Source organism: Caenorhabditis remanei, chromosome III, assembly GCF_010183535.1.
Source record: "Caenorhabditis remanei strain PX506 chromosome III, whole genome shotgun sequence".
Taxonomy (NCBI): domain Eukaryota; kingdom Metazoa; phylum Nematoda; class Chromadorea; order Rhabditida; family Rhabditidae; genus Caenorhabditis; species Caenorhabditis remanei.
In genome coordinates, this window is record NC_071330.1 from 3,690,871 (window position 1) to 3,707,991 (window position 17,121).

The window sequence follows — 17,121 nt, forward strand, 5'->3', positions numbered from 1 at the left end:
AGCGACAAAAACGAATAACAAGTTGATGGTCAGCTGATTCAGGTCGGGTCAAGCGACCGACGTCAACTGAATGACCGGTACAGCTTTTATACGGAAAAATCAAGGCGGAGTCTGTCTCCGGGTGGTAGAATGGTCGTCGCCACCCTTTGCTGACGTCACGGGTGGCGATCAGCGAGGTGAAAGGGTGAAGGGCGGAGTTGTGACGTCACGAACTGTTTTGTGTTCGGAATTGCACGGAATATCGTATGCCAGCAGGAGGGCGACCCCGTGACGTCAGCAAATGGTGGAAACGAAGAAAGGAGAGGAGCAGATGATGCAAATAAGTAGGTGAGAGGAGGAAATTCGAATGAATGGGTGATGTCTGACAGGCCACTAGGAAGAAGGACATTAGAAAAACATAGGTTTATCGAAAACGACAGTGTCAAGATAAGAAAGTTCACCTAGCCAAGCGATAAGAGCTGAAGTGACCTGTGAGAAGCCAGAGGAACGAAAATGGGCGCGAAAAAACAACTTTCGAAATCGACGAGGCTACTGGGTTAAAGGTAGACAAGAAAATATAAATTTTAGAGATTTTATAGTTCTGAAGACGCTTGAGCAACAAAAACTAAGCGATATTGAGCCGGAATTGGTAGAACTACAGAACGAAACGGGAGAAGCACCTGAATAGCGATAGCCGTTGAAAAACTAGGAAGAAAACGCACAATCCAGTCGGAGGAAAGCGCAAGAAACCCGAAAATGAAGTGCGAAATGAACGAAGAATGAAAGAAATCACTGGAAACAAGCGGGCGGTGTGTTTCGCTTTTGGCGCCACTCGTTCGAATTTGAAATTTGGCGCGCGCAGAGAGATAAGAGACTGAGAGAAAATATGCGCGTCTAATGACCATTGACAACTGATAAAATTGAAAGAGAGGGCGGTCAAACTGATAAAAATCATACCTTGTTAATTTGGTACGTGGTTTTCCACATTGGTGAGTCAAAAACTTCAAAATTTTAGTTTTGATGTTCAATATGTGAAAAAATGAGTTTTCGGCGAGCCGGAATTGTGTATTATTTCGGATTAGCTTGTTAATTGACTCAATTCTTTGAAAACCCAATTTCCAGCTCAAAAACTTTCAGAAATTCTGTTTCGTTTTGAATATTGTTTCCAACTTGCTACGCGCCTTTAAAGTACGGTAGAAAATCGTCGCGAGACCCGAATGCCACATGGCAGGTGAGCTCCAAACGGTTTCAGTGTTGAATTGCTCGGTTTTCAGATAAAAATTGAGAAAAATACACAAAAAAAATATTCAAAAAAAAAGAAGATATAAACACAAATTTTGTCTGTCCGGTTGCCTAGATTCACGTCACCTCCGCAAATTTTATGTGAAAACTATGGAAACCCGATGAAGAGCTAGCCGGGGGTAGCTCCGATTCCTTCTCATTTGTACGTTTTTAACATGTCCTCGTCCGACCGTCGATTCTCTGTTACTCTTTCTGAAGACGATCTTCGTCCGCATATGAGGAAGCCAAGTGAGAGATTTTCAGATAAAATAACTATATAGTCAGGCCTCCTGAGAACCCTAGAAACTTCAGAACCTCCAAAACTAGAATCTCTGAAAGAAAAGAGTGAAATCGAGGAGTTACGGAAGAAAATGGAGAAACGAGAAGAAGTAAAAAGAGAGGTGAAAAGACGAGTTGAGGAGGAGGAACGAGAGAAAGAGCGAAAGAAACGAGACGAAGAAATTCGAAAAGAAACTCAAGAATTGCTAGCGATTCGAGATGTTACAAGTTATGGGAATAATGCTCCGGTAGAAACCGTGTATCGATAGTTTCTATAACTTGAAATTTTCTAGAATCCTCTGCCATTCGGCTTGCCAAAACTTGGTCGCCGAGTTAACAATTTTCAGTATTTTAGATGGGATTCTGATGAGGAGATCCCAGTGATTCCACTGGAGAGAGCTCCATCTTCATTGAGGTTCTTCTCCTGAAATCTTGCTTCGATTCACCAAAAAAATTCCAGAACTGCCACGTATTCACCTGTTCGTGCTCCAAGCTCTTCCAGTGCTTGCGAGCTTTGCACTTTGGCTCTCCGCTCACTCGATAAGTCGGGAGCACCTACCAAAAGTGCAGCATGTGCTCATGTCGACGCTTTCGTAGCATCATCACATCATCACTAATTTCAAATGTTTCTATTCTTTTCTTCGAGAAGTTTCGATTATTACGCACCACAAAATAAAGAGATACATAGAGAGAATGGGAGAAGAAGGAGCAAAAAATACATCTATATGAGCACATTTGGGCAACCCGCTATTTGAAAAATGTGATTTTTTGGCGAAGTTTTGTTTCTGGGTTCGGGGAAGGACGGAGACGGACAAAGGGGACGAAATGTGAGTACAGGTGAATTGGAGTCTCCAATTTGGAGAGCGAGAGAGAGAGATCGAGAACATAGAAAATCAATAATTACACGTGGCAGCAAACAATCAGTACATTATCATTAATTCAAGAACTATCCGATTCAGCGTCACTTGATTGAGCCAGACTGCTTTGTGATGCGCGCTCCTGGTGGATTTGCTCGCTGATCTGCTCCAATACTCGCATCGAATCGCTGTAGCTGTCTTTTCGCTCTTGCACCTAGAAAAAGAACGGTTTAAAGGGAAGCTAGATGGTTTTTGGTACCTCATGCTCCAAAATTGATATCAGCTCAAGTTGAGAGTTCATCGTTCTCGTCAGCACCTCCTTTCGCTCGTAGTATGGGCGCGCTTTTTTGATGGAAGAGCTGGAAAAAAGTTATTTTTCAAAAAGGAAAGATACAGAAAACCAAACTAGCAAACCGGGCCGGCTCGTAAATCGCTTGAAACGCAATATTTTGCGCTGAAAAAGATACCAAAGTCTAGATCTCAGCGAGTTCTATGCCCGTGTCCTACTACGGGCCGGATAGCGGATCGTTAATGTGTCGCGGGCCGGGCGGGAATGGCTTTTTTGGCACTTTTTCCCGGCCTGCGGCACATTATTAATCCGACATCCGGTCCGTAGTAATTCATGGATATAGATCTCGTCGAGATCTACATTTTGGTATATTTTTCAGCCCATAACTTTACATTTTAAGCGAGTTACGCGCCGGCCCGGTTTGCGAGTATGACAAAAAGCCCTTTCTTAGCGAGTTTTTCTTCTGAAAAGTGCATTTTCCCCGTCTTCACTTACCCATGCTCCTGTAGTAACTTGCTCAACGCCATCTCAACCTGAAGAAGATCTCTGACTCGTGCCGCGTGCATCTTCTCGGCTTTCAGACATTCCTCCTCAGCCTCTTTCACTAAATCCAACTGCTGCTCGATAACTTCGACATACTGCTTTTCTGCGTCCAATTCCTGATTGTTATTCAGTGAACTATGAAGTATTTGTACTTGTTCTCTCGCCATTTCGACCGATGTTTTCTGTCGTTCGAATAGTGCAGCCGCTTGTTGAACACACTTTCGAATTTCCGGTTCTCGAGATTTCAGATCGAAGTAAGGGCGGGATTTGGAGATTTGTTTCGCCAATTTCTTCGGGATTCCAGATATTTCCTTGTTGAACATTAGTTGTGTTTCGCTGAAAAGTTTTATTACTTTCCAGTTCAAAACACAGTTCTGAATTTTTTGATTTTCCTGCTAAACTATAAATTCTGTTCCGCTGCAGATAAAACCATATAAAAAGTGAGAGGAAATGCGAAAATTCCAGTTTTTTTGAAGGTGATAAAAGTATAAAAGAATTGTTGGCAATAAATTGGATCGCGGAGGCGGAAAAGACATAATTTTCATAGAATTTAGTAAAAATACTTCGATTTCGTGAATTTACTCACCAAAATTGCTTCTTGACAGTCTCCAATTTCATCTCATAACTATTGATATCGTCAGTCGCGTCGTTCAAATTTTCGAGTTGTTTTCTAATTGATACTAGTTGATCGTCCCCTCCTTCCGTCATTTTTTGATTTGTTTTTGGTTCTGAAAACGAGTTGAGTTGCGGTGAGTTGAAATTGATAAGAAATGAAAGGGAAATGTCGCGGAGAATTCGGAAAAGTTAGAACTTGAATAATCCGGGCAGTATGACGTGATTGAACGAGGAAATGTGTGATTTTCAGGTGTCGATATGACTAATTTTCGTTTTTTAAATGTAAAACTTTGTGAGGAATCCGGAAAACGTAGAAAACGATAAGAAGAAAATCGAAAAATATTTAAATTTTCAAATAGTACAGTAAGATGAAAGGTGCATATAAGAAAACTTGTGTTGGGTCTCGCAACGAACCACAAAAACTGTAGAATTTGACAATTGAAATGAACTTATTTTTGTTGCAATTTTTGGTTTTTAACCAAAGTTCGTTGGTTTTTTTTCAGAGATGTGATAAAAAAGGAACTGATAAGCCAGTAAATTTCTATTATTAGCAGTTTCAAACAACAAAAAACCTCTAAAACTCTGAATTTCCGAAACAAAAAACTCAAAAACCTTCAAAGTAAACTTCTTGAAAACGGAACAAAGAGCGAAGTGCTGCGGGGTGAGTATTTCAGATACGGTTTGCTTCAGTTTTTCGGAGCGTTTTTTCGCTTTTTGAAGGCCGTGCAGCAGAAACAGCAGGAAAGACAGAAGTGATGACGGAGGAGAGGCGGAGAGAGTAAAAATTACTGGAGAGACGCAGAGAAAGAGAGTAGAAATACAGTGACAGTGCCGTCGGGATGGACACTGTGAATGCGTAGGAGGGTGGCAATTATACCAGAAGGGCACACATACACGTTCAGAGGGCATTTGTGAGCATGACAGTTATGAGGGAGGGACAAAAAAGGGGACAGTAACTGTGGTCAGCGCAGTGGGAGGTGGGGAAAGGCGACAGGTTACGGATGACGTCGTCGTCGTCGGAAGAAGTTGAAAAAGAAGACGTGAGAGAGAGTGAGAAGTGAGAGAAATCGACAGATAGTGATCTATTTTCTCTCTCACTTTTAGAAGAAATTGATGATGATTTTCGGCGAGAGAGAGAAAAAGGTGAGAGTACGAAATTGTCAAATCAAAAATTTTTTTCAGTTTTTCTTTTCTTTTTTCTCTTTTGGTCCAGCATGTGATCTGACTCTTTCTACTTCCCACTCGTATACTTGGGGTCAAGGATAACTGGTTACGCGTGATTTTTGAAAACTGAAGATTAGGTGGTGATAAAAAAAGAGAGGGTGCATAGTACGGTAGGATTTGGTGGTATGATTTCTGGTTAGAGAGGTGGCCTAGGATTCCAAGAGAGAAAACTAGGCCAACTACATTTGACAGAGTCTAGCTAAGGTTTGATAGAATTAATTTCAAAAAATAAGAATTTTGAAGAAAACACTAGGCCTAGTTTTCCAACTCGGAAAGCTAGGCCATGCTCAGTTTTCTAGTTTCGATGGTCTAGATTTCCCAGATCTAGGCCATCAATCCATTTTTCTATCTAAAACTGATAATGAAATTGGATTAATTCAAAAATTGCGCAAGTGACAAAAATAGAAGTGTTGTCATTAGATAAAAAATGAGAATTGGATCAGGTTTTTCCAGTGAAACGAGGTGTCTAAAAAGTGGGCGTGGTCTCTTGTAGGTCAAAAAAACTTCAAAGAAGGTTCTATCAATAGCGAGAAGTGGGAATAGTTCGGCGAAAAAAAAAAGAGAAGTTTACTTTTCAATTTGATAAGGATATTAAGTCAACAATGAACAGTAAGTAGATCAAACCAACTGAACCAGTAGCAAATGCAAATACGCTCAAATGATAAAGACATTTAAAAGGAAAAAAACACATAGAAATGAAATAAATTCTTCTTCTTTTCTGTGGTCTAATCCATTCGGAAAAGGACACCACAAAAAGAAGAACAAGAGAAGATTAAGGAAGATCTCGACGGAAAAGTGAAGTTTCGGGGAGAGAAAAAAAACGAAACAAACCACTTTTCGACGGATTTGGACGGAAAGAAAATTGGAGTGAATTGTAAATGAGTGTGAAAAACTGAGTAGATGTTTAGACAAAAAAACCGGGATGCTTTTGAAGAATAAGAGAATAAATTCTAGAAAAATTCTAGAAGAATGACAACATGTGTTCTTCTAAATGATATCAGCTTCCAGATTGAAAACATCTGGTCTCTTAGTCATCGATCAAAAGAGGCGGGGTTTTGGGTCTCGAGGGGAAAATCCTCTTTTTTCCATGAAAAATTTCTGGAAAATTGTATTACGAGTGTTTTGGTTTTTCGAACCTAAGAGGAGAGACGCAGAGAAACGAGAGCCGCTGATTATCTGCGTCTCTCCCTCTTCGGGTGCCTCACTTAAAAGTCACATATCTCAAAAGTGTGAATAGCTATCAAAAAGTTGTCAACTACAAAAATGTAGCCCTTGATTTGATCTACCAGAAAAATACAATTTGGGACATTCGGGACCTCCCGGAACGGAACTGATACGATTCAAAACCGTCAAGTCTAAATCGTTCAAACGTACCTGTCCTATTCCGGGAATTTTTGATTCGGGCGGTTCTAAAAAATAATTTCTTAAAAGTCTCACCGCGAGCTTTCGAAAAAGTTCAATTATGACTTTGTTTTATAGAAATGGGTCCCACCACGAAAGGTACAGTATCTCAAGTTATGGTTTTTGAAAGGTCTTCTTGAGCTGAAAAAGATTGCGATATGAAAACAAAAACCGCGAAAAAATCGGTTTCGGAGCTACCGTAGTCCTAGCTGACGGAACTCTTTTTTTCTCCTCAAAACTTGGAAAATATGTCGGCTCTTCTCTCAGATTTCAAAGAATCCGAATGATTCCTGGGTCAGTTGAGATGGGGGGAAGAACAGCTGACAACCATTTTTTTTTTCATTTTCTCACAAGAGACATCAGGAGAGAAAAGAGAAAGGGGCAGGTGACACAGGATAGACAACTGTTGGAGGAATGTTTTTAGAAAATCGTTGATTGAAGTCAGAGAAATCGAATTGAATTGAACTGAGCCAAAGTTCACAAGACGTGAGAGCTGTTTTCGGATTCCAGGGATTTTCAGGAGGGGCAGTTTCCGAAAATGTAGGTATGAAAGTGCGCTTTATTGTACTTTCCCGGTCGGGTACATAACATTGTGTATCCTCATAATTTATGATGGGGTGTCACAAGATACCGCGATAACTTCAGAGATGTTCAAACACCACTGAACGTTTCGAATCGTGTGCGAGTCTAACTGATCAGAACTTGAGGAGTACGGTAGAGCGCGGGTACAGGTTTTCCAGCTGCTAATGTAAAAAGTAATCTAAGCTCATAGACAAAACAAGTTTGCTAAAATTCTAACAGTGAAAGTTGAAAAGCCACTTGAACGGTACAGAAAGGGTTATAAAGTTTTCTGGAGAAAGGATTTTCAGTTCCGGTCAAAGGTCATAGACTTTGGTCGTTATCGGTAGTAAATGTCCAACTTTGATAGTGTGTAATGGTAATACTGATTGTCCCATCAAGTAAATTTTTAATGAATAATACATATCAAAAGTATAGCTTCATTTCTGTAGTTGACAATTTTTTTGTACGAGCACTCCCTAGCAAGTTATGTATCGACAAAGTAATTTCTTCATCAAATCGACAAATTTCAGAAAATAGTGCGATTTTTGAGCTGTCGTTTTAAAATGATCATAACTCTTTAGGGTGTGTCTGTGCAAAAAGTTGTCAACTACAAAAATGGAGTTATACTTTTGATCTATATGATTTATTAAAAATCGACTTGATGGGACAATAAGTATTACCGTGAAACACTCTCAAAGTTGGGCCTTTTCAACTGAAAACGGCCGAAGCTTACAACCTTTTGACCGGTACTGTAGTAGAAGGTTGAAGAAAAGGTGATACACTTGGAAATCCGAAAATAAAAAAAATAAATAACGAAAAATGATTGGTGTGTCATTCCTGATCTTACCTGTTTGAGAACTTCCAAATAAATTACTCACTGGGACGGATTATTACTAAATCCGCTGGCTTCCGTACAAGTGAAAACTGAGAAAAAAACAACGATAATGAAACGATACCATTCCACTCCAACACCTTACCTAAAACTCAACACTAACCATTCAAAAAAGCTGGCAAAAACTATTTGAGAATGGTGTTACTATTCCCGTCTTAAAACATCAAACAATGACATGAAAACTGGAACTGAGATGAGACTGACTGAGAGGAAGTGTAAAAACGACAGAGATAACGATCGGTGGGCAAGAAAGCGACGGAAGTCTCTTCTACTCGAGACTACGAAATCAATGTTTTTAGATTTTCAGATCTCAATTAAGATACTGTAGAAGAAAGAAGAAGGTTAGATACATCAAAGCGATTTGAAAAACTGAATAAAAAAGTTGGAAGAGAGGTCAAATTTGTTGGAGTGAGAGGAGAAGGGTAACCGGACAACGGAGTTTGAGAAAAGTACTATTATTAAGGACGGCACGGTTTTTACAACCGCGCTCTACCGAAACTGAAGAAAATTGTGTGCGAAATTGAGAGGCTTAGAGAAAAAGAGATATAGGACATTTCGGTGGAGCGCAGTTGTAAGAACTGTGCCGTGCTAGTAACCCAGAACCACTATGAATATCCAAAACGGTCTAAATGACCTCTCGGAATTCTTCGTTTTCTGAATTCCTCTCCAGAATTCAGAATCCTCATCTGAATAATATATCATCTTCTCATTCCCTTGTCTCTGCACACACCAATTCTGCATACTAACTCAATTATGCGTTCGCCTTCTCATCTATTCAGAGGCCATCATCATCTATTGCTCTTTCCGTTTTGGAAGAAGAAGACTCAAGGCCACATTTGAATGCATTTCCAAATTTATCTCTTTTTCGTTAGAAGTAATAATTATAAGAATAAAAGTTTGCTTGGAGGTAGAGAATCATTTCTTATTTTTTAGCGCGGGGATGATTTTCTTGAAATTTTCTTCTATTTTTGTAATTGAAAATGGCCTATCTTGAATTTGTGTAATGGCGTCCCAGAATGTCTCAAGATGACAATTTTTGTGGTGGCCTACTTTTTCATAAGGGCCCTCGTTAGACAGTTTACAGGCTTACTACTGAAATGGGTTGATTAGAGGATTGAGCTGTAATAATTTGAAAAAGAGCCCTACAAAAATGGAGCTTGAGATTTGATCTACATACATTATAAATATAGAAATAATGTGACGCTAAGTAAGCCTCCCTGGGAGTTCAATCAGTAAAATAATAAGTTGGTATTATTTCGCACGGAATTTTTTGAATGATTCTTTATTACACAGCCATTCCTTATTTTTTAGGAGGGTGTGTAGTTAAAACTTGAAGATTAATATTAGCAGGTGACAACTTTTTGTGCAGATATTTTCTAGAGAGTTACAGATAATCGATGAACGACAGCTTGCAAGCTTCATTATTTTCTGAAATGGGTTAAATCGAGGATTCAGCTGTAAAGTTTTTTAGAAAGAGCCCGTGCAAAAAAGGTCAACCTCACAAATAGAGCTCTAGGTTTGATATACAGACCTCTTAAACAGTTGGAAATTAAAAAAAACAGAAAAAAAACATACTGTCAAACTTTGTTATTTTCTACCGAAAATATAACATTTGACACGTTTTTCATTTTTACGGTACAGGATTATATCTGGTAAGTTGTAGCTATCAGAAACTACTAATTCTGTGACCGCGCTCTACCGCACCACCCTGAGTCCAGAGTCGCTACGCAGTATGATAACTGAGGAGACGTTGAATAAATGTTTCAAAACCTTTAAAATCGTTCGTCATGTCACTATAGGACCATTTTTTAAAGTTTAGTTTAGAATTGTTGCAAAATTCGACTGGTAAGCATCAAAATCAATTTATTCAAAATAAATGGATTCAGCCTGACCAGCTCATTAGAACAGGGTCCCGTCCTTTTCTTACTTCTTGTTCTCTACATATTTTCAAAAATTAATTTTTCCCAACTCCCCACCCATCTGGATACCAGATGGAGTTGGGTGTTCCCAGTGGGTTCTTTTTGCAAAAACGTTAAAAAAAATTAAAAATAACAAGATATTCTGAGCTGATAACTTGCTCTCATTTCAAAAAAGTTGTATTGTGTCAGTTCAAAACTAAACTTCCCACTTACACATATAATTATAGTCTGTCCCTTCTCTATCCACTTTCTTTTGTGTGTAATGAATGTATTCAGATGAAAGAGAGAGAGAGCTCACTCCCTCAATTTTCAACATTTCAATTGAAAAGACCGCCCGTTTCACTCGATTTATTATTCATTTTACCATGAATCAAAGTGTAAATTCAGAGAGGGAAAGAGGGGAATATACAACAATATAGGGCAATGGTCATGTTTTTTTTTTTGAAAAGAAATGGTTTTTTTGAGTTACCAAATTTTCAGATGAATTGATAATAGCTACTAGAAAATATCGCATGTGATTCTAGAACCACTAGTTAGAATTTAAAGCGAAAATTCAAAATTCGAATGATTTTTCTTCGAAAAGGAAGTAAAATCAAACAATTTTCTATGAAAACTGAGTCTTTGACTTTTCCTGATACAAAAGTTTTGAATTTATATATATATTTTAGAACTTGGCAGATAATGAATGGTTTTTACAGAAATTTTTGTTATTCAAATCAACATAATAACCGTAAAAAACTGTTCTAGGAACAATCTAGTTAGAAAAATCCCTCTTATAGAAGATCACCTTTTTTAACTCATACGTTTCCAATTTTCTAAACATTTTTTACTTTTATTATAGTCTAAGAGGAAAAAAGTTAGCTAGAACTTCCAGAAAACTCAAAAATCTACTTTTGGAGTTCTTCGTATGTCCTTAAAACCCAGGTTTATGGGATGTCATGTATAGAAGTTTTAGAATGTTGGTACATCGAGGTAACGGTAAGTACGGTATAAAATTTCACAGAATTCGAGATCTTTCGTGTTAAAAGTTAAGATTTCAGCTCCGTAAGGAAACGTTATTAGTACTGCATGCTTCTTACAACCGCACTCTACCGAAATCGAAGAAAACAGTGTGAGAAATTGAGAGACTCAGAGAAAAAGAGACATTTTTCAAAGACATTTCGGTGGAGCGCAGTTGTAAAAACTGGCCGAGTTAATAAGGCCTGCGAGATTTTCTGTTGCTGAAAAATCGAACTTTTGATGAAAAAATATCACAAATCCTGCTCGAGCAATATAAGAAGAATTTTGTGAAAAATAAAGAAAAACTCAGAAAAAAAAACAGACTGTTTATGTGAAGATTTCGATGTAGAAACGCTCGAATTCCAGCTGTAAAAAAATCTCCACAAAAAAGGTCGGTAGTCCTCCTCCGCGATGAAATTGATCTACCTCTAATTTCATCTCATCCGGCTATTCCTCGACACACAAATTTGTGTGTGTTCTTTCTCTTTGGTTCAGTGAAAATAAAGTCGTAAATCAAGAGCAGATGGTCAGTCCCCCCTCCTCGTCTCTGGTTAACCATCATTTCTTCCGAATTTTCCGCATTTTTGACGACGTTTCAACGTTTTTCAAATGCAAATGTGTGTCTAGGCACTGTTTCTTCTAGTCTTTCAGTTTTTAAATCGTTCTGCTTTCAAAAGATTCGAAAAATTTAAAAGATCTTAAATTCCCATTTCTGACCTACTTTCAAAAACTCAAAGATCCGCCTCTTTCCTAATTGCAATTTCACTTGCTTCTTGCTCTATTCCCCCCTTCTAACCGTCTGCGTCTCCTTCCCTCTCACCAATTATCCTAATTAATCAGAGCCCCCCTTCTCTCGCCCTCTTTGACAATATTGGGAAGAGAGACGAGAGAACGAGAGACGCAGAGAGAAACCAACAAGATTTGATTGGTCGCCGACATAACAAAAGGGTCCCCGCGAGATGCGAGGAATCGACCCTAAATTATTCATTGACTTTAACTTTTTTGCCATTTCTCTAAACAAACTTTTTTGTGTGGCTGCTTCTTTTATTCCTTCCGCTTCGATTTATTCAAAGTTTTTCCTTGTTGCAAATGCGCTCCAGTGCAGTTTTTTACATTGGATTGTCTTGGCGGCCTAGAAATTCGGATTGTGGAAAACTAGTCCTCAGCTTTTCAAATTTTCAGATCTGTTCTCCTAAACCATCAAAATTCGAAAAAGGTCAGGTCAATGACCTAGAAAAACAAATATTAGAGAACTAGTCCCTCAATTTACGCAAAACTATTTTCTTATGAAATCACAATTTTACCGTATCAACCGATAGTTTGAGTACAAAGCTTGTTTTAGTTATGGGGACTAGTTCTTTGGACATGAATTTCTAGGCCATCAACGTTTTTCCTTGTTGAGAAACACGCTTCTCGAAAATTGGATATCTAAGGGATTAAAACATCCTTTTTTTTAAATAACAATTTTCGCTCTGAAAAACTGAAAAATCAAAATTTCGGATCGTCAGGGAATTCTTGAATTCAAGGGACTAGTTTTGTGTAAATCGGATTTCTAGTGACCTAGAAAATCGAAAATTTAAAACTAGTCCCTCAATTTTCTCAGAGCCCTTCCTTATGCAATCACAGAAATCCAAAACTTCATAATTTCAGATATTTTTACCGTAGTATCCGAGAGTTAGAGTCCAAAGCCTGTTTTAGCGTTTTAGTTATGGGGACTAGCTTTTTAGATGATGGATTTCTAGGCCATCAAGGTTTTTCTTGGAAAACTGGGTATCCAAGTGATTGGAAAATCTTTGTTAGACAAGAATTTTCTCTCATAAACTGAAAAATCTAAATTTCGGATTGTTATGGAATGCCAGATTTTAAGGCAAACTTGACTGGTCAGGCTAGTGGCCTAGAAAACCAAAAATGTTAAACTAGTTCCTCAATTTTCACAGAGTCCTTCCTTATACAATCAGAGAAATGGAAAACTTCATAGTTTCAGATATTCTTACCGTAATATCCGGTAGTTTGACTCCATGTCTTGATTTGGCTTGAGGGACTGGTTTTTCGAATGATGGATTTCTAGACCATCAAGGTTTCTTTCTGGGTCATCAACAAACTTCTTGAAAATCGGGTATCTACTAGCTCGTCACAGTTCTTACAACTGCGCTCCACCGAAATCCTCTTGAAAAATGTGTCTTTTTCTCGGAGTCTCTCAATATCGCACACAATTTTATTCGGTTTCGGTAGAGCGCGGTTGTAAGAAGCGTGCCGTGCTAAATATAGTGATTGGAAAATCTTTGTTATATCAGAATTTTCGAAAATTCAGAAGTCAAATTTCGGATAATCAGGAAACGCTTGAGGGGAAAAGCTTTCCCAAAATGTTGTATTTGAGCTTTTTTTTTCATCCAGTTACCGAAACGGTTGAAATATTTAGAGATTTCTAGAATTTTCTTTGAATTCTGGAATTCTGGATTCTCTTCACAAATTGAGTTTTCTAGGCCATCTTATTCCAAAAAACCTTCAAATGTGTTTTTTCTCGAATGAAATGCGTGTCGTCGTCGTCGCCGTATTCCTCCGTAAAAGGACAAATAACATTTTTTTCACTCAAAAATTCGTCTCAATTTTTCATAAATTCAGTTACTCCAATATTCCCCCACTTATTCCTCTACCCATCTTCACATAGTTTTCAAATTCAATTCCTCTCCTTTTCCTTCCTTTCATCTCGACCAAAAATGTCTTATCTCAAGTCTTCATCTTCATTTTGACGTCGTCTTCTGCTCCAGAACTCTTTCCGAACACCACTAAATGACGCTACTATTCCCGCCGTCTCGTTTTCTCAAGTTTTTTTTGAAATCGAGGGAAAAAAACGGGGAAATGGAGAGAGAAAGACCTGATTTATGAAGTCCTTCCCGTGGTTCCTAAGGGTCTTTTATGATTTTTTTCGGGGATTTTTAGTTCATATTTTAGTTTTCTTATTAGAAAGATTCAAAATATAGATAAGAGTACTGCTCGTTTTCTTTTGATCTTTTCCGAACAAAATTTTGAGGATCTATCAGGCTCCGCCCCTTTTTCTTACTCCCAATTACACAATTTGATCTCCGGACCAACCATATTTTTTACGTCATAACACTCATAATTATATAATTTTTCAATGAAAAACTTGCAAACAATTGTCTAAAACGAACTTATTCATCTACGTCACAAACAGCATGAACAGACAGACACGAGATACTATAAATAGAGAGAAAGAGAGTTAAGTTTTACTGGAATTTCAGTTTTTATTTGTGTTTTGATGTTGCCCTAATTCTGACATACTGGATTCTGGAATCTGAATTTCGAATACTGGATTCTCTATTCTGGCTTTTGATGTTCTGAACAGGGCTGTGCGAAAATTTTTTCGTTGGTTCTCGAAAAACCGTTCGAAAAATTTTGGAAATTTCTGCTGGAATTATAAAAATTAAGTAACTAGAATAGTGATTTTTGATTTTTTTCCAAAATTTTTTCACGTTTTGTACTCAAAAACATGTTTCTGGTGGTCTGTCCTTGAAATACTTACAGTTTTCATACAAAATCAAGATTTTTGACTTCGAAAAACTCAGTTTTCAGATAGTTCTCTTAATTTTTTTTTCGAATTTTTCTGTTTTTCCGGTCAAAAATGCGAGGACTTCATGGCGGAGCTTCAAGAAAATGAGTGTTCTCAATTCAAGATTATGTGTGCTAAGTCAGTAGGCTCCGCCCATTTTCGCAAGTTGGGTGCACACTTTCTTTTTGACCAGTTTTTGACCAGTAAATCCTGCCCTCAAAATAGTACGGTAGGTCTTACTATTAGTAATATTCGAGAGGGAAGCAGTACGGTTTCAGGCCCCGCCCACTTTTTTTGCAAATCTTCGCATGGAAATTTGTGTTAGAACTTAGCTGATCAGTTAGCTCCGCCCATTTTTTGCAATTTTGGTGCACAATTATTTCTTCGACTTGATTTGGCAAACTCGACGGCGCTTCCAAAAAATCACGACAGAGGCTCAAAACCTTCCCTTTTCAGGCTTGCCCATTTTTCACAACATTGTTCAAAAATGGGCGGAGTCTTGGAGAAGCATTGGTAATACAAATGAGTCTTAAAATGAACCCATTCTGAAAAAGTGGCCGGAGCCTGCCCCATACCTTACTATCAGTAATATATCCAGTGGTCCCTCCCTGATTCTCTGCGTCTCTCCACTCTCTCCATGTACTCGTTTTTCTAGTGTCAAATGTGTTCGTTCCTCCCCCCCCCTTCTCCTCCTCTTCATGCCCAGTTTTTTATCTATTCTATCCCATCCTTTTCACTTTTTTCCAGAGAGAGAGAGAGAGATAGAGAGTGTTGGGTGCTCATGAGTAGTATAAATTGGATTTGGTTAGTGGTGTTGGTCTTCCGTTTTTTTGTCTACATCTCTTCGTGTTCCTGTACTATTTCATTTTAGTTTTTTAATTGAGCTTTTTGTTATTTTCTTTATTAACGCTCCACGGTGTGTGCAACCTCGCTCCACCGAAATCAAGCACAGTTGTAAAGAATAATAATAACATGGATCAGCTGACTCATTTCCATTTTTCTCTCTACCACTTGGACCCCTCTCTACTCCAAGTTTTTCTCAAAAGTGAAATTTCTCGAATTTCAGCAATATCTGCATATAGAGTAATTGAAGGGGGGAGACCACTTCACTCATGGTGTCGAATTTCGGGTCGAAATATTCGTTCAGGTGGAAGTTTTCGATGGAAAAGTATTGGTTTATTTTTGTAGTATTACTTACTTATGGGTGGTCGTTTGTAACGTTTCGAATGGAAAATTTTAAGACAAAACTTCCAAATTCCAAATTTGAAAAAAAAAAAGCCCAAAAAAGCTTTTGAAATTGCGCTCTATCGAAAGTCACCATACCAGCTTCGGTAGAGCACGATTGCATTAAGGATAACCTAAAGAAAGTCTTGAGTTCAGCAAATGCGCTCTATCAAAATACTCGTTTTTTTCTTTTTTCTATGCGTCTCCATACCAGCTTCGGTAGAGCACGATTGTCACAGTCAAGATAACAAAAATAAAATCTTGAAATTCAGCAAACGCGCTCTATCGAAATACGCTGCGCTCTCTTGTCTGCATCTCTCAGAACTTACACCAAAAATTTTCAGAAGTTTCGATGGAGCGCGTTTGCTCAATTCCTTGAGAACCCAGGGAGTCTTTTGGGGTCTTATACAAGTACTTTTACTCTAATAGACTGGCACTTCGAAAAAGTGAATAAAATTCATGAGGATTTCTGTATTTCAAGGGTAACTCTAACTTCCTCTATAGGTCTTCAAAAATTTGCAAAAATTTGCAAAATGTGTAGAAATCAAGCAAATATGATATTCATGAAATTCTAATAGAGTATTTACGATATATTTTTAGATCTGAAATCATTAGAACACAGTCCTATATGTACTACACAATACCTGTAAGCACGAGCAGAATCTTCGGAATTTCAGCTTTCCAGTAATATGTCATTTTTGGAAAATTAAAAGTTTTCCTTCGAAATTCCTTATTTTCAACAGTTCGAACCTTCCAAAACTATACAGTTCCATCCCAACACCCCTAACAAATTCCCTCTCCATCTCCTCCCCTCTATTCCATTTTGTTTTGTTTTCTACCCTCGTAATGATCCCCCCCTCCCTTGTCTTGTCTTGTCAGCACCAGCAGTCATTCGTCAATCCTATTTTCGGGTTCGTTGGGTCCCCCCACTTTCCTCCAGAAGGGGCTAACAATTTCTTAATCCATCTCTCTCTCTCTCTCTCGTTTTCTCCATTTCTCGAGTTGTTACCTGAATAACTTATTTCTAATCAACTTCTTTAGAAATATTGAAATGTGAAAAGAAGTTTGTTGTGCGGTGAGAAGAGGAGTGGAATATTCTATAGTTATCCAGTTAGGATCTTCCAGAAAATAAGATTCTTTTTGGATGACATACATGTAGTAAAAATTACTGTTTGATTCATATTGAAGCATAATAGGATTGTGAGAGACGCAGAGAAAACAGAAACTTTAAATTTCAGTAGAGTGATATTGCAGAATAAGCTTTTTTTAAACTTTACAGTGTACGCTTTTTGAATTCCTGCCAAATCTGAAAATTTCCAATTTAATAAAAAGTCTGCACTCCTAATCAGACCAGAAATCCTTACGTGCCTCATCTCTGTCTGTTTGTCTGTTATTCCGGATGTCCAGTTCATCTTCATGTATTATCATACCCTGGGAGGAATTGGCGCCAAAATGCAAAACTCATATATATTTTTGAATTTTTTGAAAGC

At 38.1% G+C, this 17,121-nt stretch overlaps 1 protein-coding gene across 1 annotated transcript; it reads right to left on the bottom strand.

Moving 5' to 3' along the window:
• Positions 1–2,478: 2,478 nt before the first annotated feature.
• Positions 2,479–3,936, bottom strand: GCK72_008885 (uncharacterized protein; the record flags this gene model as incomplete). The annotated part of the gene is made up of 4 exons (XM_003107530.2): positions 2,479–2,610; positions 2,656–2,755; positions 3,181–3,564; positions 3,815–3,936. 4 exons carry the CDS (start codon positions 3,934–3,936, stop codon positions 2,479–2,481), a joined length of 738 nt encoding a protein of 245 aa, XP_003107578.2.
• Between the last annotated feature and the right edge of the window lie 13,185 nt (positions 3,937–17,121).